The 12,773-nt window shown below is 45.0% G+C and overlaps 1 protein-coding gene across 1 annotated transcript; it reads right to left on the reverse strand.

The window, feature by feature from the left end:
* Nucleotides 1–458: 458 nt before the first annotated feature.
* LOC149345434 (uncharacterized) lies at nucleotides 459–1,512 on the reverse strand. The gene has a single exon (XM_089547424.1). It carries the CDS (start codon nucleotides 1,452–1,454, stop codon nucleotides 459–461), a length of 996 nt encoding a protein of 331 aa, XP_089403550.1. The 5' UTR covers nucleotides 1,455–1,512.
* Between the last annotated feature and the right edge of the window lie 11,261 nt (nucleotides 1,513–12,773).

Genomic DNA, 12,773 nt, shown 5'->3' on the forward strand with positions numbered 1-12,773 from the left:
AAATAATCCGCCACTGTACACCTGAAATTGTGAGATCACAGCATATAAGTCGCCCCTCGTCATCTATGCAATAAGACATGGCTGTTATCTCTAGCGTGTTCGCCAGGAATAGCATACAACCTCCTGATAAGCCTCTCGCGTGGCTAACAATAATGTTGTATTCCGACAAAAAAGGCTCCAGAGCAGCTGCTGTATCTTCATCAGAGGACAACTTTGTTTCCTGGATAGCGGCCATACACACACTCTATTTGTTTAAGAGATGCCGTACCTGCTGTTGCCTCCTACGATTACGCATACCCCTAACGTTAAGGGTAGCGACTTGATATGCTGCGACGCTCGCCATTTTTGGTGCCAGTCTTAACAAACGCCATCCCCTGGAATGGGGTGGCCCGCCTCCAAATTGGCAGCCTCTCGGGCAGACATCGCCCTCCTCTTTAACGCCACCCTTCCCGTGGTCTCTAACATTGTGCCTTGTGGTCAGCGCCATCGATACACACCTCGTCAGCATCTGCTGGACGTTTCAAAGGTGCGGTGCTGTCCATGTCTTCCTCTGAAACAGCCAAGGCCTCGGCCCACGAACCCGAGGGGAGCACATCACTCGCTGCCACACTAACAGCCGACAGAGAACCGGACACGCCAGAGATCGACGCCACACACGGCTCACCGTTACCCTTCAACGACGAAGCAGAATCAGCAACAGAGGAGGATCGGCGAGCATTCACTGGCTGTATCGCCTCGTCTGACTCCACAGGAGGCATATCCGGACGTTGGCCTGTGGCGACGAGGTGTTCCTGTGCAGCAAGCACAGCAGTCTCTGTAGCGCTCACGGGGGGGGGGGGGGGGGGGGGGGGCGGGCCCGGCGGTTTTCGTTCTGGAGGCGCGGATGCTAGATGGCCAGTCGCTTGAGATTCCGTGTTGATTTGAGGTGTTGAAGCCTTCTGTTCCCTATCTATTCGATGCTCACGACTTAGTTCTCCGGTCGCGTCGACAACCTCAGACACATCCATGATGTGTTCTGATGCCACGTCATCTTCCCGTGACCACTGGCCTTGACGCAGCCTGTCAGCGTAACTCAAGACACAGTTCTCCGCAGTATGGCCAAAGCGTCGGCACTGGGTGCACCGAGGCGTGCGACACTGGCGCCGTACATGCCCAACCCGGCTGCATCGGAGGCACAGTGGAGGTCTCCCTGGGATAAGGACTAATGCCTGCACTCCATAAACATTAAGTGTGTGTGGGATTGTGCTTGCTGACACTTCATCCTTGAGTGTGAGGGAGATTTCACGGTTCGACGTTTCCATATGCTCCATCCCTGGGCACCGCCACTTTTCACGCTCCACAGACTGAATCGTTCCATAAGGCTCTAATGCTTCCACAATCCTCCGGTGTTCCATATAGCGGGGAAGCCAAAGGAGCTTAACCTTGACGTTCTTAGTATCCGGGTCAAACACCATGCACCGCAGTCCTTTGACAGGAAACTCCGCTTTGTTAACAAGCTTCTGTTTGGAAGAACTACTCTCGCAGGTAACCATCCGCACGTGGCTCATTTGGTATTGACCAATGCACAAAATTTCCCGGAGATCCAATATCTGTGCGAGTGCGTCACGGAAGTCAGGCGCTCGGTACGGGCGACCCTTAAGGTCAGCATGCAGGAAAATGGTATTAAGGACAACATTACCGGTAGGCAATCGGGGAAGTACAACTTTGTACGAGTCCGTAGTGTCCTGAGACGTCGCTAGACCTCGGCCAACGGCCGATGCGCTGTTTCCAGCAAGGAGCACGTTGAAGCACAGCCGCACAGGTTTGAGCGTGAGTAAAGGTGCATCTAGTGAATACATGGCTCTCGTAAATGAAATATACCAAAATAAAAAATAAAAATAAGAAAAGGAACAAAAATAAACAGTAAAATAAAATAAAAATATGAAAAAAAAACAAAATAAAAAATAAAGTGAAAAATTAAATGGGAAACATAAAATATGAAAAAAAAACTGTGAGCCAAGAATAGGTTTCGTTTTGCGGCAATTTAGAGACGCAAAGTGCCCCTGAGTTTTTTTCTCCTGCTTCCTAATAAAATATTAGTTACTTCAACTATTGATCTCCCATTGATAAACATCGCCAAATTGAAAGAATTAGAGGTCCTTACTCTCCTTTGTTTAGGAGACTGTTGGCGTCCGTCGTGTAGGTCATAACGACCACCGCTTTTTTTTTCTTCCCTGGTCTGCTCAATAGCTTAACGACGGCCGTGGTTCTGGCTGTCTTAGTGTCATAGGTAGCAAAAGAGGACTTTCGCGCACCTACCGCCCCCCATCGTTCGATCACGTTTCACGTGTGGCACTCGGGGTAATAGAGGACGTACTACGTCCGCTCCTGTGGACGGGTGTGGCGCTGGTGAACACTCTCAAGGCTTGGTTGCACTGCCCATAGTTACCACCGAAAGCAGAAGATTGGATAGCTGTCGCCATAGAAATACGCAGATATTGGCTTCAAATCCCACTGGCAGATTGTGGTTGTTTTTGTTCTGATTTCTATTTAATTATTAATTATTTAAACGGTTCATTTTCCACTGATCAACGCTACAAAGCAGAAAAAAATCCCCTATATCTGACATGATAAAATGCCGGCAAAAGAGCACTCTCCACACGAGACATGGTACAGTACGAGCGCAAACTGACAACTAATTTTGTTCGTAGAACGCGCCACTATGTAGGGAAACAGAAAAAAAAGCATGCGCTATCAATACCGCGCATATTACAAACTATAGACAGCAAGGCCGAATCTTACAACTTCTTGTCAAGAAAGGCCATTTCACTGTTTTACAGCTCAGCAGAAGAATCGTCGATACAATCACGCTCATTTTTCTTTATGATATAGGCTTCCATCAGTTCATGAAAATGTTTAGTTGGGCTAGTTGGTATGGATGTTTAATAAAACAGCGCAAAAGACGACGCACCAGAGAAAGGAGAACACAGGACTGCGCTCGTCCTCTGTTCTCTTTTCCGTCGTTTTTTGCGCTGTTTTATTAAGCATCGATCAGTTCACGTGCGATTGTGCTGCGGCTCTTGCTCAGAATTCTTCTCTCACCCAGCAGCGGCCTGCAGTCCCGGCAAGTCAGAGAATGTTCAGGCAAGTTTGAACCCACCCCAGTTGATAACGATAGGTCATGTTCCCGTGCACGATCGTTAACGCAGCGTCCAGTCTGGCCTACGTACTTTTTACCACAAGTTAATGGTACCTCGTATATGAGAGCGACGGCGCGTTCCCCAAAATGCTTAGCGTGCTTCTTGCCACAAGAACTTTCCTATGCTCCTTGTTTGGTGATGCGGGGGCATAGCTTTACCCGCTTGAAAGCTGCAGTAAACACCATTGGCACCCTGAACTTACCCCGCAACATTTATGTTGTGGGACGCCCATAACAAAAGGTTTGGTTTGGTTTGGTTTATGGGGTTTAACGTCCCAAAGCGACTAAGGCTATGAGAGACGCCGTAGAGAAGGGCTCCGGAAATTTCGACCACCTGGGGTTCTTTAACGAGCATCGACATCGCACAGTACACGGGCCTCTAGAATTTCGCCTCCATCAAAATTCCACCGCCGCGGTCGGGATCGAACCCGCGTCTTTCGGGTCAGCAGCCGAGCACCATAACCACTGAGCCACCGCGGCGGCCCCATGACAAAAGGAGCGCGAAAACAAGACGACGGACGGAGACAGAACAAACACCACGAGCGCTCGTGATGTGTGTTCTGTCTTCGTGCATCGTCTTTTTTTTTGGCCCTAATTTGTGATTTATGAGAGATGTTGACTTGCCAAACCTTCTACCTTTATGCACATAAACACCATACATAAACACCATGAACAACATACAAATATTGCAAACGCGAAGAAAACTTCAGCGATTGAAATTTTTTTTCCTACTCAAAAATAACAATCTCTCCATGAGCCCTGATTTCTTTCTTAAGCCGATCACAACCCGACTAACACGACATCGTCACACGGAATCACTAACACCGTACAGCGCTAGAATCAATGCTTTTAAATACTCTTTTTTTCCCCCACAAAATAACTCAATGGAATGAACTCCCCCCTGAGGTTGTAAACAGCATCGATGCCATTAACAAAATTGCTTATTGATAATTGCTGAGTTGTTTTTCCTTGTTCTTCACTATGTTCTATTACTGATATGTTAGTTTTCTTCCATGTTATTTGCCGCGCTTCTTTTTTATGCTATTTTGCCCCTACAGCTTAGACCTATCTTTGGGTCTGCAGTATTCTATAAATAAAAAATAAAATAAAATAAATACGGAGTCGCTATCGGCCCGCCTTTGCATTCCGACCTTTTTGCACGCTTTTCCTTTCATCCTTTCGCGCAATTTTACCATGTCAGAGTAATTCACCAGCTAGCCCGACAGCTTGTTCTACTTAAAGATCTCTATGCTCCACGGTTTCGGTGAGTGCTGGCTTCCGTTTATTGCAGAAGTCAGCAATAAAAAGTAAATAAACCATCGTGATTAATACGTTAGCGTTAGAAGTATCCGTGCAAACGAAAATGGTGATGGCCGTAACGCGTGACGTGCGTGGAACCTTCTGAAAAATTCAGGGGGCACTTTGACTGTCTAAAGTGCGTAGAGGCGAAAGCCTTTTCCGCACCACTTTGACTGCTTCTGGGGCACTGGTGGCGTCACATATAATTGAGTACTAATTACTAAGTGATCACGAATCACTAATTAACGGTTAATTACTGAGTAATGTCTGAATGCTAATTAACTGCTAATTAATGACGCTTAAGCTTCGCCTTTAGGAGCGGAACACGACGGCGTGTTGTAGCGCTGCCAGGGAGTCCACGGAACAGAACGCCACCACCCGTTCGGTGCGATTGATTGATTACAAATATCTTTATTTCTTCAATGTTCTCAGAGCATGTGGGTGGGCCGCCTAGTCCGGTAGTCCACTGGCTGCTGCTGCTGCGCTGGCCCTCCCCACCAGCCAGTGCTGACGGTCAGGATCATCGCTGAGCAGAATAGCCTCCCACTGCTCCTCCGAGGGGATGGGAATGGGGTCAACGAAGGGATTATATTGGCATGCCCACACCATATGGTAGAGGTTACCTACCGCTCCACAATGTGGACACTGCGGAGAGTACAGTGTAGGGTACCACTGGTGTAATTTAGCTGGTGTTGGGTATGTGTTGGTTTGTAGTCTCCTAAGGGTGTTCTCTTCTAACTTGTTGAGGGATTTGTGTGGTGTTGGGTACTCCTTTCTGGCTGTTCTGTATGGCGCAAGATTGTCAGCATACACTGCTAAACCTATTAGGTCGCGGCACCTTTCATGGTCATCAGGGGGAGACGCCCGGTATAGAAGAGCTCGGGCATGCGTGTGGGCGGCTTCGTTTCCTCCTGGTAGTTCCAGGTGACCGGGGAACCAGATGACTGAGACCTGGTTGGGTGGATGCTTAGTCAGCAGTGACAACCCTGACTTGTGAATTAATCCGTTATTGAAGTTGCGACAGGCGTTCTGGGAATCAGTGAGCACAACGGCGTTGGGGTTAGATGCTACAGCTAATGCAATAGCTGCCTCCTCTGCGTGAGTGGGGTTAGATGTTTTCACTGAGGCGCAGTTTTTTCACTATCGACCCTGAAGGCGTTGAGACCACAATAGTCATGACTCCATTCTTTGGTCCTGCTGCGTCCACGTAAAGGGTGTTAATTTCCTTGTCCCATTTCTTCTGCAGGGCTTCACCTCTTGCTTTCCTCCTCTCGGTGTTATATGCGGGATGCATATTCCGCGGAATGGGGTGCACGTTTATGCGTCTTCTCACATCGCATGGGACCTCTTCCCTTTGGTCAATTGTATAGGGCAGATTAACATGGATTTTATCGAGCAGTTCTCTGCCGTGTTTTGTAAGTGCGAGCCGATTCAGTTGTGAGAGCCATTGTGCTTCCCACATCTCTTTGAGGGTATTATGTACTCCTAGAGCCATGAGCTTTGCCGTTGGCGTGGAGTTCGGTAGGCCCAGTGCCGTCTTGTAGGCTTTCCTGATGAGTACCTCCAACTTTTCAATTTCCGACCTGGAGAGGTTAAGGAATGCCGTCCCGTACATTATCCGAGAGATCACGAAAGCTTGCACTAAGCGGATGGTGTCCCTTTCCTTCATGCCATGGTGTTTATTTCGGATACGATGTATCATGCGGAGGATTTGCTCGGTGGATGTTTTAAGCCTCTTCATAGTGGTGGTGTTCAGTCGCCCCTGCGGGATATACTGCCATAGGATCTTGATCTCCGTGCGTTTCTGTACTGGGTGGTTCTCTATATACACCGAGATGTTCTGCGCTAGGGGTGTCCTCGGGTTCTTCAGGATTAGCAACTCGGACTTTTCCGGCGCACACTGGAGGCCTCTCTCCCTGGCGTACCGGTCCACCGTGTCGGCTGCTGCTTGAAGACGCTTCTCGATCTCGGCGTCACTCCCCGAGTAGCACCAGACAGTGATATCATCCGCATACAATGTGTGTTTGATGCCGGGGATTTCTGAAAGAAGGCCTGGTAGATCTTTCATAGCCAAATTGAACAAGAGAGGTGACAGTACCGCCCCTTGCGGAGTTCCCCTCGGGCCTAGAGTGATGGGATCTGATTTTATTCCACCCAAGTTTACAGTGGCTTGCCAGGCTTATAAGAAGTTTTTGATATAGTTGTAGGTTCTTGCGCCACAGTTGATATCGGCGAGGCTTTGCAGGATGTTTTTATGTAGAACGTTATCGAACGCTCCTTTCAAATCAAGTGCCAGGATGGCCCTTGTCTGTGACTTGGGAGGTGTCTCAAGGAGGTCATTGTACAGGTACAAGAGGGCGTCCTGTGTCGATAGGTGAGGGCGAAAGCCGAATTGAATATTAGGTAGGAGGTTGTTTTTTCTAAGTATCTACTCAGTCTCGTGTTGATGACCCTCTCTATGAGCTTCCCCAAACACGAGGTCAGCGATATCGGTCTTAGATTATCCAGTTTAAGGGGTTTGTTCGGCTTCGGAATGAACCGAACCTCGACTGTCTTCCAGGATATTGGTAACGTTCCTGTAGCCCAATGCTGTTCGTTGACGCATTCCACCAGCGAGGCGATGCCTTGCACTTTGAACGCAACGCTTTTTGAGGAAAGGAAATGGCGCAGTAATTCTCTGTCATCTCGGTGGACACCTGAACCGCAGCGTACAGGAAGGGAGGAAGTGGGAGTGAAAGAAGAAAGACAAAGAGGGCCCGTAATGAAGAAAATGAAAATTGTATTTGAGGAAAGGAAATTACGCAGTAACTGTCTTACGTATCTCGGTGGATACCCGTCATATTTCAGTCGGGCACTTTTGTGACCTAAAGTGCGGTCACTGATGTGTGGTTAAGATGTTAAGCTTCGCCTATAAGAGTGGAACGCGACAGCGTCTTGCAACGCTGCCAGGGAGTCCATAGAACCATAAGCCTCGTGTCCACGATTTTTCGCCTCGTGTCCGCGAATTCAGAAAAAAGCTATGGAAATACGGGAAACCAAGAAAAGATTGGGGTGAAAAAGTGTCGCTGGTTTTCAACAAACTAGATAAACGGTGAATTGTACTTTTGGGACAACGAGAAATGTGCAGTGTCACCAATTGCAGCTCATCCGGTTACACCGGTACCTTTACTAACCGAGGCAAAAAAACCAAAACACAAGTACACGGGCTGTATACGCACGCACCGTCCACAACGTCCCAAATAACTTTCGTGAACATTAATGCGCGTAGTATTATCAATAAGCTCGGTCCCTTGGAATCTTTATTATTAGGTTTAAAGCCAGAATTCTTGGCTATAACAGAAACTTGGCTGACAAGCGAAATCAAAGCCTTTGAAGTAATTCCCCCCAACTACTCCATAGCACGCAAGGACAGGCTGATGCGAGGCGGAGGCGTGGCATTAGTGATAAGAAAAGATATACATTTCGTTACGTTACCTGAAGTTGAGGGGGTTGAAGTAATTTTTTGCAAACTCTGCTTTTCTGATTCTGCAATCGTTGTGGGTTGCGTCTATCTTAGTCCTTGTTCTGATCCTATCATACTTCATTCATTGTATAAGTATATGCAACATCATGTTAAGGGGGTGAGACTAATACTTTTAGGGGATTTAAATCTTCCTGATATTAACGGGAATACACTGCACCATACCTCACTCAATCTTCCTGATACAATGCTTTTTATCTTAAAGCACATAACAACCTACTTAAAGGAAAATCAAATTTTAATACATTTTCAGCACGGCTTTCGGAAAGGAGTTTCTACAGTCACACAACTAATCGAACTTACACATGACATATCCTTCGCTATTGATCAACAGAAACAAATTGATCTCATTTTCTTAGACTTTTCGAAAGCTTTCGACAACATTAGCATACTCTAGAATTGGTCTGACATATGTGTTATACGCTGGGAGCTTTGTTTCTGATGGTGCTAGTTTGAGGCGTCTGTTAATGAAAAATAACTGTTTTAAGGCGGTTGATGTGACATTGTTAACATGAGAATCCCATCTGAGAGACATATGTGTTATACGCTGGGAGCTTTGTTTCTGATGGTGCTAGTTTGAGGCGTCTGTTAATGAAAAATAACTGTTTTAAGGCGGTTGATGTGACATTGTTAACATGAGAATCCCATCTGAGGTCAGAGGTCAGTGTTATGCCTAAATATTTATATTCGGACACCGAATCAAGAGGAATGTTGCTTAATGTGTACTGGAAATTGGATTGGTGTATCTTTCTGGTTAGGGATAAAGAAACTGATTTTTTAACATTAATAGTCATCTGAACACTATCGTGCCCCTTGTTTTCCATCTACAATAACGTACCCAGACTACAACCGAGCTGACGACACTACCATGCTTGATACTTTATCACACGAACTAACACCATTTCAGCAACTCTCAGATGACATAAATACTGACATAGAAACATTGTGGCAGATATGAAATTTTAAATGGAATACAATGCACCATACCTCACCTTGCGCTGATGTTGTTTTTGATATAATGCTTTCTTTTAACCTCTCGAAAATTGTAACAGAACCCACACGTGTGCAAGGAACCAGCTCTAATGTTTTAGATTTAGTTTTCCTGAGTAGTCACTTCTCCTGTCGAGAAACAAAGGTTGAAATTTTAAATGGCCTGTCTGATCACAAACTTGTAATGTGTTCTGTCCCGCATCACTATCGTGCCCCTTGTTTTCCATCTACAATAACGTACCCAGACTACAACCGAGCTGACGACACTACCATGCTTGATACTTTATCACACGAACTAACACCATTTCAGCAACTCTCAGATGACATAAATACTGACATAGAAACATTGTGGCAGATATTCAAAAACGTGTCATATTGCGTTACTAATTATGTGCCAACCAAGACTAAGAGAATACGCAAACGTAATCCATGGATAACTCGAACCGTAATTCATGCCAAGCGAAAAGTTCGACGGCTGAAAAAAGTGCAGAAACGCCATCCATCACCAAAAACAATTGAAAAAATAAACTCGGCCATCACTGATTTGAAAACCAAAATAAAAACAGCTAAAACATTTTACTTTACTAATACGCTGACTCGTTTCTTAAAAGATGCTCCCCAAAAGTTCTGGCGTCACGTGAACCCTAAATCACGAAAAGATAACCAAGCTTCTCCAGAGGAAAACAGAAATATTGCAACCACGCTGAATACCTACTTTACTTCTATTTTCACTACAGACAACGGAATTAAGCCTCGTATTAGTTTTTGCTCAGGAAATAAATTAGAGCCCCTTACTGTAACAGAAACAGGAGTCTTAAACCTCTTATTAAACTTGGACACAAAGAAAGGATCAGGACCTGATGGAATCTCTAACATTTTCTTTCGTAGATATGCCGAATGGGTAGCAAAATATTTAGTAATACTTTTTAAAAAGTCATTGTCATCGCACACCATTCCTAAAGAATGGAAAATAGCTAAAGTGACACCTATACACAAAACAGGAACCATATCAGATCCCTCAAATTTCAGACCAATTTCACTAACAAGCACTGTATACAAGTTACTAGAGCACATTATCTTAAAGCACATAACAACCTACTTAAAGGAAAATCAAATTTTAATACATTTTCAGCACGGCTTTCGGAAAGGAGTTTCTACAGTCACACAACTAATCGAACTTACACATGACATATCCTTCGCTATTGATCAACAGAAACAAATTGATCTCATTTTCTTAGACTTTTCGAAAGCTTTCGACCGCGTATCACATTCCAAGCTTATTATGAAACTTAATGCAACCCTTGGAGCTGGCCCTATAGTAGATGGATCGCTGATTATTTGACTGACCGTACTCAATTCGTCGAAATTAACAATGCTAAGTCCGAAACAGCTAATGTTACATCCGGCGTGCCACAAGGAAGTGTTCTTGGCCCAGTATTATTTTTAATTTTTATAAACGACTTACCTACTAGTATTTCTCACAATGTTAAACTCTTTGCCGACGACTGTGTACTTTACCAGAAAATTAACTGCGTCAATGGCTATATAGCTTTAAAGAACGCTTTAACAGCAGTGACCAAGTGGTGTGAAGAATGGCAGATGACTATTAATGTTAAAAAATCAGTTTCTTTATCCCTAACCAGAAAGATACACCAATCAAATTTCCAGTACACATTAAGCAACATTCCTCTTGATTCGGTGTCCGAATATAAATATTTAGGCATAACACTGACCTCTGACCTCAGATGGGATTCTCATGTTAACAATGTCACATCAACCGCCTTAAAACAGTTATTTTTCATTAACAGACGCCTCAAACTAGCACCATCAGAAACAAAGCTCCCAGCGTATAACACATATGTCAGACCAATTCTAGAGTATGCTAATGTTGTTTGGTTTCCTTTCACTAACAAGCTTACTAAACAAATAGAAGCAGTGCAGAGGAAGGCGGTCAGATGTATATTTAATAAACACAGGTTGACAGACTCACCAACAGAACACCTCAAACACGCAGGACTACTAACCCTTCAAAACAGAGCAAAACTAGCGCGCCTTAAAACCATGTATCAACTCGTACACAATCAATTAAAAGTCGACACTTCAAGATACATATCAAAATCACAAACGCGACAAACACGTAATAAACACATACACACTCTAAACGAGTTTTCATTCCGTACTGACACTTTCAAATATTCATACTTCCCTCGTGCTATACGTGAATGGAACACCTTGAACACATCCATTGTTAGTAATCCATCATTAAATTTCTTTAGCACACGTGTGGAAAATCAACTACTTATATCTTAGTATTTATTGAGTTCATATATGTCATTACGAAGTTATTCCTTCCGTTTGTGTTTTCACTTGTGGTATTATTTGTCCGCCAAAATCTTGTCACATGCTCCTCATTCTGGTTTATTTGTTATACGTATCTTCTAATGTATAATCTTGTGTCATATTTTTTATGTACTTTGATTAATTACCATTGTAATTTTTTTGTGTGCCTCTGTACTTTTGAATGCCCTCCCTGTTACGATCGCTGATGGGATTGACAGTATCGAATAAATAAATAACAAATAAATAAATATTATTTGGAGACCTCACCAGAATATTTAATAGGCAAATTAGAACGAATTTAGAAACTATTCAAACATATCCAAGAAAACAGACCTTCACTCCCGGCCTACCTGAGCGTAGAGTTTTTGTACCTGCTTTATCACGGACACTTCTACATGACAAAAGCAGAATACCTTCAGGAACCATTCTGCCACTCCTCGAAAACTAACAGTGCGAAATCCATCACTTCTCAAACAAATATCCTGGTTCCCTTTAATAAGGTATCTCTTAAAAGAACAATAGAAAACACTTCACCATCTAGTGTTGTGAACTGTACCTCAGCCGAATCGTTTAGAGAATGTTAATCACCTTGAATTGACATCATTACCATCCGATACCCCTGTGATCACAAATTGTTATCCGCTATTGACATTTTCCTACCTTGCATCTACTCCTGCGTGGGTTCATTACCCTGAGTGTTTATTTGCAACTAAAAAATAAATTGTAAGACGGGGGTTTATTAAAGGCACTGGGACCTTATTGAAGGAGCAGGGCGGCAACAGTCTGCGGTCAGCCAAAGCGAGCCCAAAGCACGCGCAGCGATGGCACTGCCGCCGCTGCACAGAATGTTCGTCTTCGTCTTTACAATTGCCCCCGGGGAGAAAAGGAGCCAACCTGGCGACTCAGGGCGCAGGCAGGACGGCTGGGTCGTAGAATGGCTTGAGGCGCTGGACGTGAACAGTCTCGCGTCCACGGCGGCGGCGATCAGAAGATGGGTTGAGAGGTTCTACAGTGTAATTAACTGAAGATGTGCGCTCCAGTACGCGGTATGGGCCATGGTACTTGGCAAGAAATTTTGATGACAAACCCGGAGTATTCGTCGGAATCCAGAGCCACACAAGGGAGCCGTTGGCGAAGTATGGTGTTGTTTGGCTGAGGTCGTGGCGGGATTTCTCTCTGCACTGGGTGTCAGTCGTGAGGGCACGGGCGATGCGGCGACAGTCTTCGGCGTGCTGGGCGGCTTCAGATAGAGGCGTATACTCGGAAGCATCGGGTTGGTACGGGAGAATGGTGTCGATGGTAGCAGAAGGGTGACGGCCGTAAAGGAGAAAGAAAGGAGAAAATCCGGTAGTGGACTGCGTTGCGGTGTTGTACGCGTAGGTCACGTACGGAAGGACAAGATCCCAGTTTGACTGATCTGAAGAGACATACATAGACAACATGTCA

The sequence above is a fragment of the Amblyomma mixtum genome, chromosome 5 (genome assembly GCF_055824585.1).
Source record: "Amblyomma mixtum isolate Tamu chromosome 5, ASM5582458v1, whole genome shotgun sequence".
In the NCBI taxonomy this organism is placed as follows: domain Eukaryota; kingdom Metazoa; phylum Arthropoda; class Arachnida; order Ixodida; family Ixodidae; genus Amblyomma; species Amblyomma mixtum.